The sequence below is a fragment of the Natator depressus genome, chromosome 3, assembly GCF_965152275.1.
Source record: "Natator depressus isolate rNatDep1 chromosome 3, rNatDep2.hap1, whole genome shotgun sequence".
In the NCBI taxonomy this organism is placed as follows: domain Eukaryota; kingdom Metazoa; phylum Chordata; order Testudines; family Cheloniidae; genus Natator; species Natator depressus.
The window spans coordinates 119333592-119360633 of NC_134236.1; the positions used below are offsets into that span (position 1 = coordinate 119333592).

A 27042-nucleotide genomic window follows, 5' to 3' on the forward strand; every position below is an offset into this window, starting at 1 on the left:
CTTAAGATCTGATACTCCATGCATTTCTACTTAGGCTTCACTGAGAATGTGTGTGATAGCTAAGAAATGTGTTCCCCAATGTCTTCCCCGGTTTTGTTTCAGATGAAGCATTAACACTCATTATCATCTATCTATCTATCTATCTATCTATCTATCTATCTATCTATCTATCTATCTATCACCAACTTTTTTAGATGAAACATCTTTTCCAGATGACACTCATGTTACCAGGTGGCAAAGTCTTCAAAGGAGTGTGTATCACATCTGAAATATTACATAATGCTGAATTGGAAGACAAAGTGTTTTCTGGGATTTTAATTTTTTTTTAAGCTGCCGCCTTTAACTGAGCACAACCATCACTGTTATAAAATATTAAAGCCCTCATACATATCAAACAGAGCTACAGTTACTAGGGCAGACATTTTTGTGCATATCAGTTAAACACCGGGACCTGGAATTTTTTCTAAGTCACTTACAGTAACTCTAATTTTAATGGATTTGTATTCCATATTGATTCATTCTTACTGAAGGCAGTGTGGAACCTTAAGCTTTCTTCGCTAGTTTTATTTTTTTGTCATGCAGTCATAGAAGCTACAGATGAAAAAGCTCTTCTGTAGAGATCATTAGCCTTTCCAGTTACTCTACTGTAACTCATCTTCCCATCCCTAATTGATCACATCATCAGTCAGACATTATGGTGATGGCTTACTCAGCTAATCGTTAGCTTTGAAATGCAGTAGAGCCTTAATTATCTGAGAGTCTTCAGAGATGCCTGAAACCTTCTGACAGTGGGAGGTTCAGTTAATCAAGGGATCTGGGTGGCTGAAGGCAGGGTGGGGAGTTCCCTAAGCCACTTGTCTTCCCCTGAAGAGGGGTTGGGAGAAATGACCAAATCATGTGCCTAAGGATTTATGTGCAGAAGTCTTTCAGGTAAATCTGTATCTGTTTGCTGAGGATGTCGAAGACCCTAATCCTGTGTAGGGGAGCTCTGTGCCAGAGCTCTTTGCTATCAGATCCTGAGGACAGTCAGACAGGCACAGTTGGGAACATGGAATAGCTGCTTGGTCAGTCCCAAGGTCAGGAGCTGTGGGGGATCAGAACATATAGTGTAAGGGTTTAAAAAGGGGCTTTTCTTCTCCCTGTGACCGGATCCTGTCCCGTCTGTCTGTCTGACTGAGGCTCCCCTCTCCATAATATCTGAACACCCTGCACAGGGACTATGGAGAGCTGCAGAATCAAGGGGGAGCCTCTATCAGGGAGAGAGAGAGGGGCATCAGGATCTCAGACTGAGTCTTCCAGAACAGGTGCTTGTCCACCTTTAGAGGGGTCTGCGGGGCTTGTATTGCACTCCATGCTCTCTGTTGCCTGCCAGGGAAAATATCTGCAAGCCACTGGGTCCCCGTCATTCCTGGCTGATAGCTGCTTTTCAACCTCACTAACCCTAGATGTGTTGGGAGTGGGCACATACAGAGCAGCTTCTCAGCCGCTTAATTTGGTGCCTCGGTTACTTGAGTAGCCAACCTGAAACACTTTGCAGGAGCCTGCTTCTCAGAAAGTGCTGAGCACTCTTCTCTGAATATTAGCCCCTGTTATGGCTTCTCACGTTGGACATTCAAAATTATAAAGAGAGGTTTCAAAGAGGGATGGGCTATTACCAGCAGGAGAGTGAGTTTGTATGTGTGTGTGGGGGGGGGGAAGGGTGAGAAAACCTGGATTTGTGCTGGAAATGGCCCTACTTGATGATCACTTTAGATAAGTTGTTACCAGCAGGAGAGTGGGGTGGGAGGAAGTTTTGTTTCATGGTCTCCATGTGTATATAATGTCTTCTGCAGTTTCCACGATATGCTATGCATCCGATGAAGTGAGCTGTAGCTCACGAAAGCTCATGCTCAAATAAACTGGTTAGTCTCTAAGGTGCCACAAGTACTCCTTTTCTTTTTTCTTTTTACGAATACAGACTAACACGGCTGTTACTCTGAAACCATTCAAAATCAAGGCACTTAAAATCACTTGTCACTTCCTGGAAATCGTGGCCGTTATTTTTACATTAAATTGGGTGGAAAAGGAAATTAAGGGGGGAAAGCAAAGTAAAAATGTATGTGTGGGAGTGGCAACTGCCCTGCTTAACAGGAGACAAAATATGGAGCGCAATGAAGCATGAAGTCAAGGGTTAAAAGGCCAAAGCACAGACACTCAGCAAGAACGTGGTCTGGGTTTTTTCTGCAAGAGTTAAATGACTGGATCCCAGAGTTTTTGCATACCCCATCCACAGATTGTTCTTGAGATGAATGATACAAAATATCAAACAATAGGCCATGTAACTGAGCAGAGTAGAGGTCCATAGTCTGAAGAAAGGAACCTCTGATTCAGTCTACTTTATCCAAATAGTTTCCTAGCCAACAAATATGGTGAAGGAGAGAAGTCACAAACCTACCTTAATCTAGGTGGCAAAGATCTGTGGAGGCATCATTGAAGAGAAGCAGGTAGATTAAGATCAGTTGCACTGGATAAAAACTTGCAGGCTTGAAATCAGAATTATCCTACATGGAAAGAGTCAGCGAACCAATGAAAAAAGGTTTCCATTGTGGTTTTACAAGTAAGGTCAAATTCAAATTAAGGGTGAAGCATAATGCAGTGGAAATAAATGCACTGCAAAGGATCTCCTCCATTTCCTGTTTTTCACTGACTACCAATCTGTCCCGCTCTTAAACTCTCACAAAAAATGTGCTATTGCACAGGAAATGATTAACAAATCCTGGGAGAGATTGTTAAAATGAAGTGATTGCTCACTCTGCGTATTGTTATGTTTTTCCAGATATAAAAAAATCAAATAGATGCTTTCAGTCAGTATGACCTTGAATTTAGTTTAAGAGAACTATACCAGTAAGAACCAATGTCTCCGTGGTTAGAGCATGCAGGGTGTGTCTCCTTTGATATGCTGCACTGAACATACACAAGAGGGGTGTCTTCAGAGTCCTTAGAGATATATAGGTGGAATATACAGAAAACAAGGCATAATCATTACCCAGCTAAACAGTTACAACATTAGAGCGGCACGGTAGCATCACTTCAGTTAAGGTTGAGACTTCAACAGCTGATTTTTTCCCTAAGTGCTTTAATATCCACATGCATATTCAGATTGCTTTGAAATTTGCTATGTGTCATCAGGATTTGGAGTAGGGTTAGTGGTCTAAATTTGGGGTCATTTAAGCCAGGGGTTTCAGAAATAGCCTCCCCAAGAAACTATCATGACATCAACATTTTATGGGTTGTATAACTTATTTTGTTCATACCTGGGGCTGAGAGAATGGCTCTGGTTCTTCCCAAACTGATGTATCACACACCCCCCCTCAGGTTTGATCTGAGCTAGTATCTGGCAATATTTGAAAAGTTATTCAGGATTTCCAGTGAGGTTTGAGACAACCTGATGTGCCAGAAAAAGTCATTTGCATGTGTGCAGCAGAACTGGAATTCTGTAGCAAGCCAGAATGTTTGCAGGCAGCCTGCCAGCATAGTAACCAGGTGACTCAAGGTGACGTGCTATGGCCGTTGGAGCTGAGCCATACCTATGTACTGAGAATTTGAGTCCTTCCCTTGGTAGCTTTCTGAAAGTGAGTTGTGCACATTAGTTACCCTCTGTCTGCATCAGCTAAGAAGGTACTGGAAGATTTGCAGCCGGTACTTCAAAGTGCTCTAAAATTCATAGGCATACCCAGATTGTTTTGGAAAATTGCTGTACCTCATCAGGGTCAGAGGGTAGAATTAGTGGTGCAAGTTTGGAGTAATTTGGTCTGGGGTGCCTCAGATATGCCCCTCCCCAAAGCTGCTTTTAATCTATTCAAATTGCACTGCATGCCATGTGCATAAGGAGATTGTCTTGAAAACTGGTATGCCACAACAGGAGCCATGTTGCAGTTTATGGTGCAAATTTGGGATCATTTGGTCAATGAGTTCCGGAGATTAACTGTGCCATTAGCTTCACTCTCTCCTCTTCGAGCAATGGCACACTGACTGCCTGTGTGAGGTCATAGGACTGCACCCTTCCTGAGCATTTGGAGGATAGTGTGAAAAGTGCACAGGCATAGTGTGTGTTCGGGGGGGCGGTGACTCTTAGGCCGTCTCTGCACTAGAATAAAGGTTGAGTTTTAGGACAGGCTTAGCAAACACTAAACTTGTGATGAGGCTGATGTAAGAATTTATATAAACTAGACTAGACTCAACCACTTCATCTACTCCAGGCAAACCACCAAAGTCCTGCCAGATGGAGATGGTAACACCTATTCAGCCTGGTCAGAGGGAGTCCCTCCAGCCATCATCTTCAGTTAGCCCTTATTGAGCATTTGGGGCAGAGTGATGTGTGCCACCTGACCACTAGAACTCCTCAGGACAACAGTGCAGTACAGAAGACAGAGCAAGCACCGTGGGAATGCCAGTGTAGATGTGGAGTTCTGACGGGCACTGAGAATATGCAAGTTTTACAAAGGATTAAAGCTCTCTTATCTTCCCCAGTTTTCTTGACATATGTATTGGGATGCTGGCCTCTGGAAGTGACAGTTGCAGTCATTGTAGCAGCCCAAAAAATTTCATACATTCATAGATTTTAGAGCCAAGAGATGCCCGTGTGTCCATCTACTTGGACAGTCTACATAGCACAGCCCAGGAAAAAAGCATCCTGATTCTTCTAGCTGCAGCTGCACGTCTCAGATTTCAGTGCAACCTCTGGCGACTCGCTGCACTTAATCCCAGGTCCCATACAGCTATACCTAGCAGAGGGAGAGTCAGGGGTTTATGAGGAGGCATGACAATATAGCATTGTATGGGACACAACCCAGAAAATAGCAGATTTTATTTGGCATAGGTCAGGTTTGGTTTAATACCCATGCCCAAAGCCAACTCCAGGAGGGCAGAGTTAAGGTGGGGGTGAGAGGTGCATTTTTTAAAGGTTTAAATTTGTTTTACTGTAATGCTTTATTTCCTGTTTTGGAGAGGTTTAAGTATTTAAGTATTGGTACATTTCACATTCTGGAAGGTACCAGCGCTGGTACTCAACCTGAACACTATATTAACAGAGTTTTGGGCAGTGAATATATAGTTTATTACAGTCAGTTAGGGTTGGTTCTGTCTGTCCTTAATTCTTTTCATCATTCTCTTGTGGTCTAGGGCTAGACAGCCATAGGAGGAATATTGTTCTGCATACTAAAACTATTAATTGTTGTGTCCTTCTCCGTCCCCTGGATTTTCAGAAAAACACATAGGATGAAACGAGGCCAAATGGCCTACTTACCAGTCTAATGAATAACTGACCTGTTCTCTTGAAACTTAAATTAACCGTAACCCTATTTGGTAGTAATAAATGGCCAAACAAAATTTGTTATTTGTATGCACGGAAAAAATAGTTCAAACCAAGTTCTCTTCTGCTTTTTACAAAAGCTCTTTTGTGCATTCAAGTTCAGGATTTCAGGATTAACCACTAAAATGGGCCTTGTTGACTAAAATCCCTCTTAATTGGGATGTAAAGGGGAAATACCTTGTCTCATTCACCCCTTTTTATGTTTCTAGTGCTCAGCACCCATGAAATGAATTGCTTGTGGGAAGATAATATCTGCTTTGTTCCTTTTTAAGTCTGTGAAAAATGTCTTCCTGGTTAATAGGATGATTGTGTGCTCCAGGAGATAAATGTGATTGTTTGTCATGCTCAGCCCAAGATAATGACAAAAAGGCAAAGCTGAAATTCCATATAATTTCTGCTCTTCCATAGTCAGGAACATTCAGAACACAATACACAGATGGTGCTCACATAAAGGATAACATTAGCTGTTAAATTAGTTAACAGGCGGGGGATGTTTAACAATATGCCCCTGGTAAAAAAGAAATAGACAAAACTTCTGTCAGCTTAATTCCAAATGCTACTATAGACCATTTTACCCAGATGGGATTGGTTACTGGCCTGCGCATCAAGTTTGAAACATCTAGAATCCCCACAGCAACAGGTTCAAACTCAGCAGTGTTTGATTCAGCTCTTCATCCTTATTCACACATTTAACTCTCCAGGGGCTTCTGAATGAAACCTTAAAAACCAAGGTCCAGTCTGCTCTGTGTGTATTTTCATGGCCTAAGGTTGCAGAGGTGCTCAGCACTCATGACTGGTTTAAATCAGTGGAAGGTGCCAAAATCAGGCCATTAAGGGCCCATGAGACTTTTTGTCAGAGTATGTAGGAGGCCCAGATGTCATGTATCAAATAGTTCCACCTCCCACACAAGAGCACTGTGCTTCGTGTTCATTTGCCACCCTCTACTGCAGAGAGAGTTGTGTGTCATGGGTCCTGTATATATTTTGGGAAGCACTTCAGGATCCTTCAGAAAGAATGTGTAATATGTAAATTATTTTTCTATAGACATTACCTGTTCTAGTTTTTTTATATCCCCATAACCCCACATTCCCTGCTTTTTTACAAAATGAGCAGCGGGGAAAAAGTGAGGGCAACCACACTTTCCTAGGAACACAGGATTGTGACTAATAGTTTTATAGGCAGATTTCATATGTAATACACAGTGCTTGTGTGAGTCTTATTACTGAAGGTGTATGCAGTGTTGTTGTAGCCATGTCAGTCCCAGGATATTAGAGACAAGTTGGGTGAGGTAATACCTTTATTGGACCAACTTCTGTTGGTGAGAAAGCTTGTCTCATTTATTACTGAATGTGGTTAAGAATAGGTGAGAGTGAATGAAAACAACACAGATGTACATTCAAGCAAAGATGCCTTGAAGCAGCCAGAATCTTTCCACAACTAATCCAGATTACCTATCTTATATTACTATAACTCCTTACATTGGAGGAGTTGATATTATAAATGGCCTGCCTCTATTTCAAATGCCAAATTTAAGTGAAGGCAATTCCACAGCTAAGTAGACACAAGGCAGTTTACATTGACTTAACCCTGTAGTGCAGACCAGGCCTTAAAAGCACTGTGATTACTGCTATGGGCTTAGAAAAACAAAAGTAGCAACTGCTATTGAATTTAGGAACACCAAAGAAGTCAATCCAGAGTGCAGGTGCTTCTTAAGATCTGTGGTGGACTCTGGACCTTAGAAGTGCTACCACATATGGGACTGGCTATTCCTAAGCATGTTATTAGCTGTGTGGAAGCAAGAATGCAGTTCAACCAGAGCCTAGCCATCTTAAGGACATGATGCAACATTCAGTTATTTTGTTTAGCACTTGATTGTCTTTGGCTTTTCAAATGGCACATCCATCTTGTTAAATCTTGGCAACTCAGCATCAAGCTGCCGTAGCATTAGGCAATACAGTAGTTAGTAAATACTGTACATGAACTAACAGAAATAATGAAATAAGGCCATCTTTGGATGTGTGCTGAAGAGTGTGTTGTTTAATATTGAAATGCACGAGGTAAGCTATTTAAATGCTGTCAGTTATTCCACTTCAGTTTACTCAAAGATAATATCCTTGTGGTATATTACAGCGAGAAACCACGCTACTCTATTATTCATTTGACCTTTATGATTTTTTAAAAAATATTCTTTACTAGATATGAAAAGGTTTAAACACAAAGGCTATACTTCAACAGCACTTTATTAAACCTGATGGCTGACTAATTGGACCTTGAGCAATTAATAAAAGAAATCTGATAACTGATTGGGGGAATTGTTTCACTGGAAGAATTTACATATTAAAAATATTTTTTACAACTGTTTTAGATCTAAAGTTCGGCAAATACATTTGAATTAGACATTTATCTTCCTTAGCTTACACCCACACAATGAGATCATTTCAGCATGAAAAATGACACATTACTTAGGACTCGCCAGGTAGCAGAGCCATAGGAACCACACAGATACTGAAAACTATACCTGCTCACATGGCTTCTTAGCTGAAAAGTGTTTGTGGTATAGGGCAGACTGGATGTCGCACTATTTTATAGCGTCTTCATTTTCATGACAGGTTCTTGTGCAAGCTATCAGACCTGTTGTTACAGAGTCCCAATAAAAAAATAGACAATGGATCAAAAAATGTTTTTTTATAGAGAGAACATCCTTCACTTTATAGAGGAAACCAGATAGATCTTTCTTGTATACCCTTGGTATGCTGGATGTGTTCAGCCCTCCCTCCATAGGTATTATTCAGGTATCTCTTCTATCCTCAGGAATTGAGGTAACCCATTACATGCCTTTTCTACTGTATTAACTGATCTGATGTGATGGACTGAGCCACCTTTATTCCTAATAAGACAGGTAAATGTCAATGAAATTACAGCTGTTCCTTATTTTCCAAACAACCTAGAATTTTATCCAAGAAGCAAGAGAGGGTAAGAGTTTGCAACTATATTTTATTGTAAATATCCACTCAAGATCAGTTTTTTGTTTGATTTTTGTTTTACTGAAACACGTTCTCATACAGTTATATTATTCTTTCAAGTTCAGCCCAAGGTATCCCATAAAATTCTTTTCTCCACAATTCAACTCTAACGATGATGATGAAAAAGTAACAGCAAAAACATAACAGTTCTTTTGCTGTTAAAATAATAACTGCCGCCCCCATGTTCAGCAAACAGTCACTAATTTGCTCACTTCCATGCATTCAAATCAGTCTTTCTTTCTTATTTTTTTAGATGGGATTTTTCCACAAGTTCTGCAGTCTCTCCCACTGAAGTATAAAATTCCAAATCCTTTCTGCTCCTTTCATTTGGATTTCAGTAAGTCTTCCCATTCAACTGAGTGCTCTGCACTTTTAGGAATTGCTGGAAATATTGATTGCATTTTATGACGAAATTCTTTCATCTATAAGGGAGGTTGAAAATATTAAATTAGTCAGCAGTTGTTGTAGAGGAAACAAATCAAGACAGATACACCTCGCAACCTTGGGTTACTCAACAAAATCTGGTTGCCTGACATGAGAAAGAGAGAGAGAGAGACTCCGAAAGCAATTAAAATCTAAGACTTTCCACCTGTGGACATTTTATCTCAACCGGTCAGAAAACAAACATATCTAAGGACAACCCCCAGGTTCCTAACTCTGCAAGACTGTCTAGGCTGTCTTCCTTAGATTCTTTGCTTCCAAATGATTCCCTACACAGCTATAATATAACTAAGAATTTTTACTTGGGGGAGGAAGGGAAATTACTTGAATGGCAGGAGTACAGATTCTGACTGTAGTGCATATTCCTCCTAAAGAAAGAAAGAAAGATTAAGAACATTTTAAATGGGAGAAAGACACTTTAATGAAAGCCTGGTAGTCTATAAATATGTATCAGGGACTCTAAAAAGTGGATACAAAATCCCTCAACTATATTACATAACTTAATTCTGTTTGATCCTAGGATGTGAATATATGTGATGCAATAAGAAGCCTGGTTTTGATATTTTTTAAGGGAAGCATGTAAAGTGTACAGCAATAACAAGGAAAAATGAGATCTGAAATTCCTATCTCTGTCTACAGTGTCAAGCTTCAATGGATAAAAATGTCTGCTGCAAGATTAAAATATAATCTGGTATCATACATTGCATATCAAAATAACAATAAGTATAATCAAATCTGTATTTGTTGTAACCCTATTGTCACCATGTCCAGGGTTAGTCTAATTCAGTGGTTTTCAACCTGTGGTCCACAGACCCTTGGGCATCCACAGTCTAAGATTTCCAAAGGGGTCCGCACCACCATTCGAAAACTTTTTAGGGGTCCTCCAATGAAAAAAAGATTGAAAACCACTGGTCTAATTTAATGGCAAATTTTGCAGGGCAGTAGCAATGTCCTATTTCTTTAAAGAAGGCTTCTTTCTGTAGAAAATGCAAATTTATACAGCGCTTTTCATCCTAAACTGTTTTACACAGAGCACTACTGAAGTACAGCCACAACTGGGAAGCAAGGGAACCAGTGCAAATCCTGCTGAAAAACAAGGAAAGGGGTGAACTGAAGGGAATGTTTGGCCAACTCTTACTTTTAGGAAGCGCTAGGGGATCTATAATGTCCCCAGAAAGAAGACAGGACCTTGGTATTCAAGGACAACAAACTGCATGTAAACTCAATTTATCTACCTCTCAAGGGTAAAGGGCTGACTCAGTCCTGCTCTGAACTCTGCGTCCAGGGAACCTAGATATTTCAAATGTAATGCTTCTTGGATCATTGGGCCATCTCCTCTAACATATTAAAGAGGGCATTGTGTGTGTTAAAAGGTAACAATAAAAAAAATTACAAATATCCCTGGGTATTTCTTAATTAAATTCTTCAGTGAAAGAGAAATTCTGACAGAGAAGCTACAGTTCCTTATACAAATGTTGCTGGAATGTGGCCAAAATACAGAAATGAGAAACAAAATAATTTAAAAAGAAATGACAACGTTTTTTAGAGATGCCATAATTCAAAAAAATTCAATGCAAGAAAGCATGTTGGGACGTTAGTTGAGGGAAAAAAATTCCCTGTGCGCTGCTGCTCAAGTGAAAAATACTGTATGAAGAAATAAGAGGAAAACTGAGTTATATTATCCTCTTTGAGAGATTTTAACACAAAATTATTTCACCCTGTACTCGATTTCTTACTCCCCTCACTTCATATCAAATGGCCAGATCTTTCTATCTCAGGTAAGCATTGCTGATGAATTGGAAAGTTAATATATCTTAAGGATATTGCATACAAGTGTCAGAGCTGACATAAGGGACAACCCAAATTACATTAAACAACTGTTGACAATTAAATGCAAGTACTTGCAGCAGGAAATACCCACCACAGCTCTGTGGCTCAGCTGTTTTCCTATCCTGTAATTCAGTCACCTGGGTGCTCTGGTGTGTGCAAACTATTCTATGTACTATTCTATGTACTTCAAATCATTACTTACTAACCAGTCAATCAACACTATGTATTCTCAACACTTAAACACTTTTGCTCTAAGTATCTTGGTGTTAAAAAGAGATAATGGGTCACATCCTCAACTTGTGTAAATTGTTATAGCTCAACTGGTGTCAGGGAAGATAAATATGAAATTTTACACCAGCTGAGGATCTGGTCCAATGTTTCTCGGCTACACCTCTACATTCAGTTTTCGTTTTATTTATTTTTTTCATTACCAAAATTTAAATGCTGAACTCATAAGCTCTCACCCTCACTTTATAAACGGCATAAACATTTCATAGAAAAACTAAAAGCAATAGTATAAAAGCTCCAGAAGGGGGGAGGGGGGGAAGAAGCATCCAATAAAACATAATGCTTCCCTACTAACAGATAACTCATTACAACTCAGAGACCAAAACACTAACCTCACAATGTACCAGACAATCTTGTCTGAGCAATAAAAATACTAAAGGCCTATTCTGACGACAGTGTATTTATCCAGAAAGCACTAAACCTCTTGTGGTGACTGTGGCTTTAAGAATGTTCCATTTCTTTATCTCCTCTCAGCATGTTCATTTGTTTTCTGCACATAAAAGGAACTCATTTCCTGGGAAAGCAATTCTTTCCTCACACCTGAGCATAAAATTTGGAATATTCAACATCTTTTTCTTGCCTTTAAGAACCATCACAAATCTGTTCTGCTTCTCATCTACATTATCATATTACTTTGCCAATGATGCTAGACTCAATGTCCCATTTTTTGCCTCCTTTCACTGCAGCTTTGATGCCTTCTTCCATGCCACCCCAAGGCATAAAATGCTCTTCTCATCCCACTGCACAAAATTACCAGTCTCTCTACTTTCAAATCTCTTCGATAAACTCACTTGTTCTGTGATGCCATGGGTGGTGATGATGATGATGATAATAAATTATAACTGCAAATTAATCTCTCCTGAAAGTTTACTACTGCATTTTGTCTTCTCCATATTATCTTTTAAATTGTCAGCCCTTCAAAGGAGGAATTTTCTATAATATTCTGTGACTGGTACAGTGTCCAGCCTGTTGTTGGCACTTAAATAATAAACAATATATAATGTCGTTACAGCATTTCTAAAGAGCGTCCTCTTGCTTCAAGTACAGATGTCACAGCTATTAACTTTTATTGGGAAGTTTTCATATCTGTATTACTCACAAGATTGTATATGATATTATTTCCTAAGCCACCTTCATCACTGTACTATCTGGGCACCTTTCAGTAGTGCGTTAGCAACACGGGTAATGTTTGTCATGAGTGGTTTGTTTTCTCTCTCTCCTTCCTGGGGAGAAAACTGTGTGTGTAGTGTTGTGTTTTGGGGTTCTTTATCTAATAATGTATTTCCCCTTGTCCCCACCATCCACCACTGATGCTCTCTTCTCCCACTTCTGTGCCTGTTTCTGTGCTGGAACGCTCTTCCTTTTTCTGGTCTACACTGGGTGGGGATCAATCTAAGTTATGCCACTTCAGCTACATGAATAATGTAGCTGAAGTCGACGTACTTAGAACTACTCACCGTGGTGTCTTCACTGCGGTGAGTCAACTGCTGCTGCTCCCCCGTCAACTCTGCCTGCGCCTCTCACGGCGGAGTACAGGAGTTGACAGGAGAGCGCTCGGGGGTTGATTTATCATGCCAAGACTAAACGCAATAAATCGAACCCCGCTGGATCCATCACTGCCCGCTGATCCGGCGGGTAGTATAGACATACTATACAGAGAACTTCTCAGCCTGCACTCAAGTCTTCCCATAAAACTTTCTTTTGCCACGTTCCCTATAAGAACTGAGATAACTTAGACAACAAACCCTCTGATGTAAAGGAACTAAGATGTGCGTCTCTCAGTGACTGAATAATCTTATTCTTGTAATCTTTGTCCCTTCTCTTCCAATATTATTATTTGCTCACCTATGAACCTTATTGTCTGAACTTAGGTTGTAAGCTCTTCTGGTAAGAGACTGTCACAAGGTGGCAGGACCCTTTAAATGAAGCAGGTCCAGCTCCTCTGTGCTAGAACAGATACTCTTAATGTGGCCAATTAAGAGGGCAGGGCAGCACCTGCAGCTATACAGAGCCAGGCAGTCAGTAAGGAAGGGAGAACAGGAGCAGTAGGAAATTCTCTGCGACAGGCTGCCAGCGTCCCCAGGGAGGGGAGGCAGAAGGAACCTGCTGGGGAAAAAGAGCTTCCAGAGAGTGAGACCTGGGAGCCAGTGCTCAGTTAAAAGAGAACAGAAGAATCCTGCAATAGGTCCTGAAGCAGGAGGGACTGAGAGAGGCAAAGGAGAAAAGTGCCTGGGAGCTGTATCCCAGTGGTTGGCTGAGGAACTGTTTTGTGGTGGGGGTGGGGAGGTTCTCCCTATGTCTGGAAACTAAAATTGTGTCTGGAAAGAATCTGGCTGTGGCAGTGGGTCCTTCAGGGCTGGGGACAAGCCAGTACCTGCCAGGTACCATGAGTCCGATTCTCTGGTCTGGCCCAGCTATGCTTGGCACAGGACTCAGTTCAATCCCCAAAATAACTGACAGCAGCCTCAGGGCTGCTCTGACATGCATCTAACTGCCAATAGCCCAAAAGGGCTGGTGAGCGGCTGGGGATCACTGTAGTGTTGCTGTACTCTGGCTATGCTAGGCCCTGGATGGCATACAGGCCGCTCTACATTAATCAGTGATTCCCCCATGCTGAGGAAATGTTCAGGGGCTCATCAGTCCAGCTGTACACCCCCTTTGTACCACTGATATCAGATTCAAGAATTGGACCCCATGTCTTCACTTGCTCTTTTGAGGTGACTAGCACGCTTTTTACTTTATATCTAAACCCTCTTCTTCTCATTTAAAGATCACTGCTCTTCAGGTGGAACCTAACCTAACAACGTCTTTCTTATGAACACAAATTACACAGTGATCTTTACCTTCCACATTCCCGCAATACATACCAATAGTCTCAAACTAAAATGAATTTAATAATAAAAGCTAATGTGCAATGTACTGAGTTATGCAATGTTTTGAAATGGCTCTTTATTATTGTCAGCAACACTAGGGCACATAGTTCAATTGTAATGATATCTTCAATTAAATATAGTAAATTGAACACCAGTAGACGGTATTGTACATTTCTCTACTAGTTTCACTATCGCAGGCCCCTCTCTAACATAGTCTTTCTAAACCAGAAGTGGGCAAACTATGCCCCACAGGCCACATCCAGCCTGCGGGACCCTCCTGCTCAGCCCCTGAGCTCCTGGCCTGGGAAGCTAGCCCCCAGCCCCTCCCCTGCTGTCCTCCCTCCCCCGCAGCTTCAGCTCTCTGTGCCGCTGGCGCAATGCTCTGGGCGTCGGGGCTGCGAGCTCTTGCCAGGCAGCGCAGCTGCAGAGCCGCAGCCTGACCCGGCGCTCTGTGCTGCGCGGTGGCGTGGCTGGCTCCAGCCGGGCGGCGCGGCTGCCTGTCCTGGTGCTCTGGGCGGCGCGGCTGTAGCACCGCCAGCCACCAGTGCTCCAGGCAGCACGGTTAGGGGGCAGGGAGCAGGGCAGGTTGGATAGAGGGCAGGGGAGTTTGGGGTGGTGGTCAGGGAGTGGGGGTGTGGATAGGGGGCAGGGCGGTCAGAGGGCAGGGAACAGGGGGATTGAATGGGGGCAGGGATCCTGGCGCGGCAGTCAGGAAGGAGAGGGGAGTTGGATGGGGCGGCAGGGGAAAGTCAGGGGCAGGGGTTCCGGGGGCGGTCCGGGGACAGGGAGAAGGGGTGGTTGGATGGGGCAGGAGTCCCGGGGGGCAGTCAGGAATGAGAGGAGGGGTTCGATGGGGCGGCGGGGGGGCAGTCAGGGATGGGGGGTCCAGGGGTGGATGGGATAGGAGTCCCGGGGGGGGGGGGGCGTCAGGGGGCGAGAAGCAAGGGAGGTCGGATGGGGGCAGGGGCCAGGCCACTCGTGACTGTTTGGGGAGGCACAGCCTCCCCTAACCGGCACTCCAAACAATTTTGGAAACCCAATGTGGCCCTCAGGCCAAAAAGTTTGCCCGCCCCTGTTCTAAACCTAACCTTATGTGAAGAACTTGTACCACATTCCCTGATTTAACATCCCAGCATGCTTAGTTCCTGGAGGCAGCTCTCTGAAGTGAATTTCACTCAACGGAACTTTATTTTTTTATCACAGATACTGCAAAACCTGAAGCTGTTTTTTCTTACCAAATAAATTGCAGTGACTGTTCCACCTCTGACTGTCAGGCTTCTTTCTAAAAGGGTCTCATCTACCTTACTGCATTAAATAATCTCTAATAGCTACGGATAACTTTTTTTTTTATCTTAACCTAATGATCCCACCTCAGGAGAAAAAGAGGGGACCTAAAAGCATCTTCTATTAAATAATGTCTTTTTAATATACATTATTGTCAGAATGTCACACAAAAATGGGGATCGTACTATTACAGAGAGCACTTATGGGTCCGTTCATATTAAAATGAATGGAAAGAGGGTGGGGGTGGAGCGTCTTTATGAATCCTAGAGTGAAAGTTTTTCAAAGGAATGTTCTCTGTAATGTTTGACATTCATAATAGGCAACCCGGATTCTGAGGATTATTAGTTTTCTATTTTAGTACTTGTGCCAGTTAAAATTGCTTACATTATCTTCCATGTCAAACGAGGTTAGATACTCTGAAATGGAATAGTGACTGGGAGCAGCATACAGTATGCATATGTCTTATATTCTAATCATCCTTACTCAATTTTATATGACAAACAGATGAGAAAGGTGGCCCTATACTGAATTCAGAGGCTTTGGATTTGTTAAGAGAATCACAGAGGGTTGTTATTCTTACTGCCTTTCCCCAAATCTCAAAATTATTGCTGTCATACCAGTTAGCAAATGCAGATCTTGGTGAGCATACAGAAATAGTGAGTTATTCTTAGAAAATGACAAGCATGCAGCCCCTCCAAATATTCTAAGAGTGGAGTGGACAGCCTGCTAGCTCAAGGTAATTCTCTGATTTTCTAGGTAAAGTGGAACACTCATTGTCGGTGATTTTATGCCAATGTGCAAAATGACCTCTAAAATGAGCATAGAAAAAATGCCCTTTTTCAAAATCTCAGCTCTCATGCTGGATTGGAAAAGTACCATAAATCTTCCCTAATTATTAAAAAATTACAGGTGTAAGAAAATAGCATCTAAAAGGTCAGTCTAGGCAGCATATCATACTCCATCTTAACTACTCTACTCTGTATTGTCATAGGAATATTTATAAACCTGTCTTCTGGATTGTGTATTTCAGGCTTATGCAGAGAAACAGAGAGAATTCTAACCTTTAGGAGGGTATAATGCCATAGTGCGCACTGATTCTGCAAAGACTTGCATGTGTGCTTAACTTTATGCAATGAGTAGTCTCACTGAAATCAATTGAACTCACAGTGCATAAAGTTAAGCATGAGTGTTTCCAGAATCTCAGCCATATTGTGTACATAATCATAAATTAATATAGATGTACCATACTTTATATTATTTTCACATATTTCTTTTAAAAATTAAAATTTATGAAGAGGGAGGAAAATTTATTTTGTAAAGGGAATCCCAATGAAAATGAAGCTGTGCTGGCTTTAAAAAGGGTACCCTTTTCCTCAAAGCCACTCTATCTTTAGGCTTGGCAGAATTCAATTATTTTTTTTAAAATAATTTTGATGGATAATATCAATGCTTATTTTAAGCATTTTTTTTTCTCTATTTGCATTATTAAATGACAGTAGATATTGAGATTCAAAAAGTTATAAACCATTAAAACACTAACTGTCAACATCACATGTCAAAATATACCAAGTAAATATCCTCAAATCAAAAAATCATACCTGTTTTTATTGTTCATTCACAAGCCTAATTCATTTTTTTTTACTTTGCCTATCTGTAAATTTAGATTATCAATTAAAATGTGTGTATATGGAGAAATCAATGTTTAACAACATTTACCAATAGAAGAGCTTGCAAGGATTAGATTTTTATCTTCTATCCAGCGTAGATAAAAATCTATGATTTTTTTAAAAATGGATTTTTAAAAATTTAAATTAAATACAGATTCATCTATTAAACACAAACCTATTTAAAATTAAATATGAAATTTACAACGTATGTTAAGGCCTAAAGTTATAATCTATTAAAATCACTTAAATACAAAAAATATCAAGTCATATATGTTTGCTGCTAAGTTTTAAAGAAAGTCAAACCACTTAACTGGTAGAAGTCACTGCCAAACACCTGCATAGAGTTTGCTGAAGCACTAAACCAGCCTCTTTTGCAGGTGCAAAAAGAATGTTTTCTTCATTTCATTTTATTCAAATAGTTCAGTTTAATGAATAGTACATTCAAAGTCAAGAAACCAACTGGCAGTTGAAAAACCAGAAAAGCTTGTTTTCCTCTTCCAAACTATGTATAAAACCTAGGTGTGAGATGAAAGACATGGTGACCAGAAACCATCACTTTAATTCACTGACTACAGATAGTAGAACTTCCTTTGTTTAATAAATCAGTTTTAAATACAAAACATATTTTGATGCACTTTTTGATAAAAAAAATTCTTACGTATTCAGCACATTTAAAGTAGATTTAATTTAAAAAACTATAAGTGCTGTTTTTGTGCATTTTTGTTGAATTTGAATTGCTATCCAAATTCAGCTTGACACAAATCACAAGTAAAAACATTAATTCTAGTAAATAAAAAGTTCATCATTCACCATTTTCTAACATAAAATGTAAAAAAATTAAGAATCTGAACAAATGTAAGTTAAGCTATATAACTCCTTAAATCAATATGTACAGATATAGTGTATCCTCCTGGTTGGCAAAAAGAAGTACCAAATTTAGTGTAAAGGTTATATTTAGTTGCAAATCAACAAGTTTTAACAGTTACCAACCAATGAAATTCAATCTTTCTTTAGGAAAATAACTAAAAAATATAAATGCGGAACAAGCTTAAAATTGAAGATTTCCTGCTTGCTGATTTAAATGATTAAAAGCAGTGATTTAAAATTACTCTGATTTAAATCAATCCACCCTGCTTCTTTCTCAAATTGTACTGGTGCACTGCAGAGAGCTGGGTGGTCAGATGATTCTACGTCTCCTTCTTCCAGCTGGTATATCACATTAACAGATGCAAATACATAAAGACACTTCTAACGTTACTTTTCCATGTAAACAATTGGTATTGTTGCCACGGGATATTATGCAAATGAGAGAGAGTCCATGCAATTTTGAATGAGAGGGTAGATAACATACACCATAAAAAAATTTAGAAGCCTTGTTCTGGCTGGATGAATCTTTGTTGGTATATGATTTAACTTCTTGTAGTAGCATTGGTAGTTTTAGTCTGGATGTTTGTATTTATACATCTACAGTAACAGTAAGGCCTCTATTAATAGATATGAGTTAGAGAATGTAAAGTCATACTTCCTTATATTGATAGCAAAGGATGATTTTGGAGATTATTTTAAATCAGAAGAGAGATCAGAGATCTAACTCTGAGCAATGCCAAAAGAGAGAAATTTCTTTTTTTTCTTTTCTTTTTTTTAAGTGTAGATATATGAATTTTTAATTTGTTTATAAAGTTATTCCTTTCTCAGGTTCAGAGAAATCAAAGAAAATTTTATCTTAAAATCCTAGAAACGTCTATCTTGTTTTTTCTAAAACAAAAGGATCAGAGACTTAAATCTGAAAGGTACATATTATTTCCTTGAAGCAAACAATACATGCAACTGCAAAATGTCAGTCTTTCTGCACCAATCTGACTTCAGTTGCAGTCAATGGTAAAACTCCCATTGATTTCAATGGTGCTGAAATCAGGAAGCAAAAGGAATTTTACTCCAAAAACTCTGAATGTTACAGCTTAATATGGTATGAGGCTTGCATGCCATGGCTGAGAAGTAGTGACATACCTTTTACTTCACTGACAGACATACTATATTTTGCGTAGAACTTTACTCCATTTTGTATAAGCAATTTCCACTCCAGTGTGTTCTCTCACAAATGGAGTCTAATTTTCCATCATGGCTGTCTTAAAAATACATCCAAATGCTAAATCGGGGTTCTCAAACTTCATTGAACCATGACCCCCTTCTGACAACAAAAATTACTACATGACCTCGGGAGGGAGGACCAAAGCCTGAGCCCTGCCGCCCTGTGGTGGGGAAGGAGTCAAAGCCCAAGGGCTTCAGCCCCATGCAGAGGGCCTGTAACCTGAGCCCCGACATCCAGAGCTGAAGGTCCCGGGTGGTGGGGCTTGGGCTTGGGCTTTGGTCCCAGGCCCCAGCAATTCTACGTCAGTCCTGGCAACCCCATTTAAAAGGGGTCATGACCCAAAGTTTGAGAACCGCTGTGCTAAATGACCAAATGTGAAAATAGGCTCATGGTGCCAATAGTAGTCATTGTTACTAAATCACACTTGATTCCTTATGCTATTGATAATATTCTTAATTTCATAATCAAACAAAACAACCTAAATATACAGACATATAAAACATATTGGTTAATGGACCCAAAATCAGAGGATGAGTGTCATGCAATTGCAGTCCTTGAGTGCTGCAGTTTGGGTCTTTGAGTTAAATGAAAAATGTGTAAAAGTCACATGTAGCCAGACAGCTCCCAAAAAGACTCATGTCACTGTTTTTTTCTCTATTTATACACAATAATTTATACCTGGGGAGTGTATAATTTACATGTGTAATTCACTCCTATGTACTGGGTCAGCACACGGCATCTGCACCACTTAAATCCCACCTTCCCATTTCAGTGTTGGATAAACCCTGTCCTGACCCTCTTACAGAAAGGTGAATTTCACCCAATAGATCCAGGAATATATATATATATATATATATATATATATGCGCCCTGGTCTACACTGGGGGGAAACAATCGATCTAAGTTACGCAACTTCAGCTACATGAATAACATAGCTGAAGTCGACGTACTTAGATCTACTCACCGCTGTGTCTTCACTTTGGTGAGTCGACTGCTGCCGCTCCCCCGTCGACTCTGCCTGCGCCTCTCGCAGCGGTGGAGTACAGGAGTCGACAGGAGAGTGCTCGGGGATCAATTTTTCTCATCTAGACTAGACGTGATAAATCGACCCCCGTTGGATCGATTGCTGCCCGCCGATGCAGCAGGTAGTGTAGACATATCCTATGAGATGTGTGAAGACTTGGCACTTTTAGTTAACAGAGCATTTGGGGGTTTTTGACCAACAAGTAGAAGACAAGAATAGTGTTCCCATGTTCAATTAAGATGACAATAGGATTCCATGGAGCTAAACTTTAGCATTATGATATTTTGCATGTTTCAGACACATCTTATTCAAATTTTTAGTAAGACAAGTATGTATCTGAGGCGGCAGGATCAGACATAAGGCCCAAATCCTAAGAGAAGCAACTGAATGTGGAGCTGCTACACAAACAGCTGATTGCTATTTTGTACTACCTCTTTTGTCTTCAGTCATTGGTAACACAGCTAGAAACCTCTTCAGAGGACATTATAGTCATAAAATTCCTAAAGAGACTTAATTTCAATATGTAATCATATCACCACCTTCCTCTATTCCTAACATACTTCCCTTTGCTACAGTTGCTTCTGCTGTCAATGGCAGAGATTACAGCCCCAATAAAATCAATCAGAATAGGATTCAGACCTCATTCCTTCAGCAAACGTCCTGTTGTGCTTTATTATTTGGAAGATGTATGGCAGAAGTTTATGGGCCATTCTTTTACTTCTTGGGAGCAGTACTAGCAATACATATATGAAGATGACAAGGCCTCTCAACATAAATTCTAACCAGGCAGCTTAAGCACCGTAGCAAAATCCTGAGTGTAAAAAGAAAGATGGTGAATTGCTAAACTATATCAATAACCCACCTTATTTTTAAAAATTATATAAGGTAATACTACTATAAAGATAAAGATTAAATAAATTGCTTTATGTTAAGAAAACTAGATCAGAGAAAAAGTGGGAAGATTTGAATTACGTTATTTGAACATGACATAGCAACAACAACAACAACAAAAAAGGAAAGGAATAAAGAATAGTCATGTATGTTTTTGTATACTTCATCCAGAAACACGATCAGAGAAAAGAAATGGTATCAATTTAACCTCAGTGAGGATTAAAAAAAAACAAAACTAAAAAAGAAGAAATTGATTTAATGATTCTAAGTAATTCACTGCTTTGATAACAGCAATTGTTTATTTATCATCAGAATTCAGCCCTTACCGTAAGACATGCTTGTGCTTGGTTCAGATCTATAAATCTTAGTACAATTTAGTCTACATCTCCACTATGAGCTTGGGGTGTGTTTCCCCTGCTCGTGTACACATACTCATGCTAGTTCTCAGCGAACTAGCATGAGTATAAATAGCAGTGTGGCTGCCTCTGCTGCTCCTACCAGTGCTGCTGTGGCTACACTTCTATTCATACTTGTGAACATACCTCTCAGCAAGCCAGCGCGACTATGTGTACAGGCGAATCACACCCTGGGCTTGTAGTGTAGATGTAGCCTTAGGAATGCCAAAGGGTGCTTTCTTTGAGATCCTGTCTCTTCGTATTCATTTCCTTTTTGAAATTTATCCATATTTAGTGCTACTTTTACTTTGTACTTACATGTACTTTTCAATGAGGTCTTCTAGAATTAAACCAAACACCTGACCCCCTAAAGAGGGAAAATATTATTGCGGTTCTACAGATGGTTAAATGGAGATACAGAGGTTAAATCGCCTACCCAAGGCCACACAGCAAATCTGTGGCAGTGCCCTCACTAACAAACAATGGCACGCACGTCTTTTGTGTTTTAATTATTTTAGCTGTATGTACAAGCTGTGCAGTGGTTTTGTTCTGTTAACATTTTTTAAAGGTTAAGATAAATGAAAACAGAATAGAGTGTTAGAAGTTGTCACAAAGATGACAAACACTAGTTAATAACTACATTAGTCATGAATTACCATGTGATTCTTCCCCAGAATTTTCCCTGCTTCCCATACAACAGATGTGTAAGCAACAAGAAAAAAAAAGACACCACATCTAACCTTCACGAATCATCCTTGCCTTTTTCCTAAGAGAAAGAGAACATCTCTATTTCTGAGGTGATAAAAAACTGATTTATTGAAGGCAGCACATGCAAAAAGACTTTTATGACTCAGTTTATCTTGACTGTTAATTGTTGTACATTTCAGCTCTACAAATGCTGGGGGCATTTTTCTGGCTTTAGAAGAAGAATCATAATCAGCTGGTGGTAGAAAATAGGCATTCAAAGGTACGTTTTCATAGTTGCCAAATGCTACAGCTGCATACTTAATTAAAACAAAAATATATTGCTTATTACCTCTAGTTTAAAATATGTAATCACAACTCAAATCATAACTGCTGCAAAACTGCTAAACTATTACACATTTTTCAAGTGTTTTGTGCTGTTGACATATTGTAGCTATTATAATTGTAAGGAAACTAGAATTAAAGTTAATAGAAAAGTTGTCGTCATCACATATGTTCACTTAGAATAACTGATTCGTGATGGTGCTTGGAATTAGCTTACAATTACATATAAAAAATGTTCTTTGCTCCATATGTTGACTTAAGACAAAAGGACTCTTATGTGACAGAGCTCTCTTTTGATGTAATAATCTCTGCTAGAACATAATGATTCTACTCAATTGTGACAATATGAAGATTTCTGGTTAAGTATTTATGTTGAGTACAGTATAAGAGGAAGTTTAAATGGGGCAGCCTGGCAGTCTGCCACATGGGAGTCAGACTTCGTGAGTCAAGCAAGCTTTCCAGGGCAGCAGGAGCAAGAAGAATGGAGTAAGTAGCATGCTTGGCTGAAACGATGGGTCCTGGAAGACCTCTTCAAAATGAGAAGAAATTATTTCCTCTTCAAAACAGGTCTCTGTCTATACCAGACTTTAAACAGAGCTAGGAGCTATGTGGTGTGCATGACGCTATCCAGTGGTTCTCAACCCGTGGCCCATGGGCGCTTGCGGCTCAATCAGCACACAGCTGCAGCTCATGTCACATCCTCCAGGCCATATACGGAGTACTGGAAGTGGTCCACAATGGTAAATAGATTGAGAACCACAGTGCTATACGGACATGTAAGAAAACAAGTTTCTGCTCCCAAATGCTTATAATTTATACAGACAAAGGAGAGGAAAACAAAAAGATTGGTCAGATATGTTTGGCAAGTCATGTTAGTTCTAACAAATCAGCTTAGGTTTTTACCTTTTTTTTAATTAGTATACTATAACTTAGTTTAATTGAAGGGTTATAATATGAGGTAATGCCAAAGAAATAAAACTGTAGAATTTGGCCGCATTCTGTAAGGTACTAAGTTTCTGTTTCAAGTTTCCAAGTGTCTACTAAGAACAATAAGTCATCATAGTAATGATAAAATATCCTGACAGCAGGCTAAATTTTACCCTCCGTTACATGGACACAATTCCCATTGTCTTTAATGGCATTTACTCTAATGCAGCCAAGAACAGAACTAAGCCCAGAATCCTTTTAAATAAATTTTAAAAATTTAGATGATTTTTAGTTAGAAAACTAGTTTAAAAAAGAAAATCAGTTATACGTTTTGTCAGCAGTTATCCCCCACCCAGGATATCCAGGTATGTCACTGCAGGTTTATAGACATGGAAAGAAGTGGACTTAGGTCCAATGTGAGTTTAATGAAATTACTGGTATGCTTAAAATTACGGACACTGCTTAGGAGCTTTGCTGGATCAGGACTAGTCTAAGGTACTACACTGTCTTACTCCCCACATGCCTTTGTTACCTTGAACTAACATAGAAGTATAATACATATTAGAGTTAATTTCAAATATAGATTTGGAAGATGGCTTACGAACAATAAAAATTGTGTGTGGTGGGTGAACTAATTGCAGACCGGGAGAACACTGCCATTTAGAGAGCTGTGAGGTTTTCCTGTCCCATTAAAATATTTGAGATTTCAAAAAAAATTTCCCATCCTGAATCAGGATGAAAAAAATCTCTAAAACATTTGCAAACTAAAAAAAAATGTTCAGTTCAAGTCAATCAAAACAGTTCATCTCAATTTCAAAATGTTTAGTTTCAATTTTAAACTTTTTTTTTTACTATAAATGTAATTAAGAAAGTCATTTAGAACTGAAAAAATTAAGTTTTTATTTAGAAAATGTCAAAACGCAACATTATGACAAGTTCAAAACTGTTTTTTTTCCCCCTTAAAAATGTTGAAACAGAAAATTCATCTAAATTGACCCTTTCTCACGAAAAGTTTAGGTTTTGATAAACAAGCATTTTCTGATGAAAAAAACACTTCATCTAAAAATTCCTGATGAAACTTACAGGAATGCTGTGTTCTGACTGTTTTTTGAGCATGGAAGTAGGCGGAAATTAAATTGTTTTAAGGCAGAATACAGTTTTTTCTCTGCACTATTCTGCAAAATATATATTTAACCTTGAGAAAGAAGATCTTCGGTTGCAATGCTTTTGCACCCGGAGCCTGATCCAAACCCCGATCTGGCCCTTTAACAGCCCAGAGGCAGGACTGGGGGACAGGGAGCAGCCAACCCTGCCCCACAGAGAAGCCCAGCAAACAGGTGCTCTGAATCAAGTGATACAGCTGATCAGCATCTCATGGGATAACATGATTTTGGTAATTAATTGATCTTTAAATATTCATGGTAAATAGGCCTAATGGCCTGTGATGGGATGTTAGATGGGGTGGGATCTGAGTTACCCAGGAAAGAATTTTCTGTAGTATCTGGCTGGTGAATCTTGCCCATATGCTCAGGGTTTAGCTGATCGCCATATTTGGGGTCGGGAAGGAATTTTCCTCCAGGGCAGGTTGGAAGAGGCCCTGGAGGTTTTTCGCCTTCCTCTGTAGCATGGGGCACGGGTCACTTGTGGGAGGATTCTCTGTTCTTTGAAATCTTTAAACCACGATTCAGACATAGGTGAGGTTTTTCGCAGGAGTGGGTGGGTGAGATTCTGTGGCCCGCGTTGTGCAGGAGGTCAGACTAGATGATCATAATGGTCCCTTCTGACCTTAGTATCTATGAATCTATGATTGGCCCATACGCTCAGCGGGACAATATAAAGGAGAACTCAGCTCCGAAGGGGGAACCAAGAGAGAGGATACACTCTGGTAACCAGAGCAGGAGGCTGCAGTAGCTGTAGAGGCCCCTGGAGTTGGAAAGGGCCCTACCCGGCAGCTACTGGAGGCCAGATGACCCCTGTCTGAACCCCCTAACCAAGGTGTTGTTTGTGTTACTTTTTACACTCTTTGTGAAGCCAACAAACAGAGCTCTGAAGAAAGTGACAGACACCTAAACTGGGTGTGGCTGACAAGTCTATCACCAACTGATAGCTAGAGTATACACTGGTGGAGAACATGGGCATAGCTTGCTACTGACCAGGGAGAAACATGGATCCTGAAATTCTGGGGAAATGGATGGGAGAGCAGCAACACTAGGAGCTGCAACTGATCCTAGCACAGCAACAGTTACAGCAGCAGTTACAAAGAGAGGAGAACCAGCAGGAGGACCAGCAGCCATTCGTACGCAAACGTCTGCATTGGGACCCCCAGGCTCCACAGGTTGGTGCAGGGCCATGGCTGCCAATGTGGGAGGGAGGAGCCCTCACTAAGATGGGACCAGAAGATGACCTGGTGGCCTTCCTAGAAACTTTTGAGTGGGTGGCTAAGACCTATCATGATACGTCTACACTGCAATTAGACACCCACAGCTGGCCTGCGCCAGCTGAGTCGGGGTAAGGGGCTGGGATAAGGGGGTGTTTAATTGTGGTGTATATGTTTGGGCTCTGGCTGCAGCCCAACCCCGGGACCCTCCCACTTTACAGAGTCCTAGAGCTCGAGCTCCAGCCTGAGCCTGAATATATACACTGCAATTAACAGCCTGTTAGGCTGAGCCCCATGAGCCTAAGTCAGCTGGCATGGGCCAGCCATGGGTTTTTAACTGCAGAGTAGTAAATACCCACTATGGCCCTGGAAAGCTTGGGCCACCCAGATAGCACCCTATTGAACTGGAGAGGCACAGGTATAGTACTGGGTTCTAGGTGTGTCTGCAGCAAAAGATTATGGGACGCTCAAGGCTGCCATATTAGGTCACTTACAGCTCAGTGAAGAAGGGGATCACCAGCGATTTAGACAGAAACTGTTTTCCCCAGACTTCCACTTTAGGGTGATAGTGCAGTGGTGCCACGGTTTTAGCACTTATTGGTTAAATACTCCCTCATGGAAATAGTGGAGATGGTAACCTTAGAACAGTTCTGCCAGAGCCTGCTGGCCAGACCCAAGGCGTCCTGCTCATATGTGTAGAAGAGGCAATCCACCTCGTGGAACATTTTCTGGAGGCAAAATTAGACAACTGACAAAAAAGCCCAAGAATCCCAACTCCACTGCCTCAGTCTATAAGAGGATGGGCACAGGCTGCAAGACCCCCTTCAAGCAGAGCATCAGTAGACTGTGGGATATGTTTGTGCTCTCCCAAGGGATTGGCCCTGGGGCCAAGCCTGACAAGCACACCAGGGATGACACGTAAAGGGCAGGCAGTAGAGGGGTACTGATGAAATAAAAGGGTTGGGGGATGTCTCCTAACTTGCTTTACCTGGGGTCAGGAAGGCCATGGGTATAAAGACAGTCCCTAGATGCAGTGTGACTAGACCCATGCCTGTGCTTTATAATTCATGGAGGAACCCCTTGGCCTGAAGGGGTATGGTGTGCCAATCACAATAGAGGGAACCACAGTGCTGGATTCTGGCTTGGGACAGACATTTGTACAGGAGCAGTTTGTAGCTTCTGGGGCTCTACGGGGTGCAGAATGGGTGTATGTGGCTGCATGCCAGGAGATGTCTTGCTTTACCCCACAGTCAGTGTTAGATTGACCATGGGGGCCCAAGAAGTTGACTTTAGTATGGCTGCGGCTCAGTATCTGCCCTAGCCTACGGTGGTGTTAGGCTGAGACTGGGGCCCTGTAGCCAGTCTTTTGAAGGCAGTGATTAAAGCAGGATCAGAACACACTCTTGGTGCCCAGGGGGACTACAGTCTAGAGGAAGTCCTCCCCTTTTCTGACCTTATGTTGTTTGATCTAAGGCCCAAGTCACACTAGGAATGGCGTCAAGCCAGAAGAGAAGCCCTCGGGGCCCAAGGGGAAGAGATCAGGGAAGGGCACT

At 40.8% G+C, this 27042-nt stretch overlaps 1 protein-coding gene across 2 annotated transcripts in view; it reads right to left on the bottom strand.

Moving 5' to 3' along the window:
* Positions 1-27042, bottom strand: part of TMEM242 (transmembrane protein 242) — a 47131-nt gene that overhangs the window by 2496 nt on the left and 17593 nt on the right. Inside the window, exon 4 of one of the 2 annotated variants that reach the window (XM_074946995.1) lies at positions 2435-2540. In XM_074946995.1, coding sequence (XP_074803096.1) covers positions 2436-2540 — 105 coding nt within the window. In that variant the 3' untranslated portion in view covers position 2435. Of the gene's footprint in view, positions 1-2434; positions 2541-8327; positions 8797-27042 lie in introns of those variants that run through there. The other variant, XM_074946996.1, reaches the window with a different exon arrangement.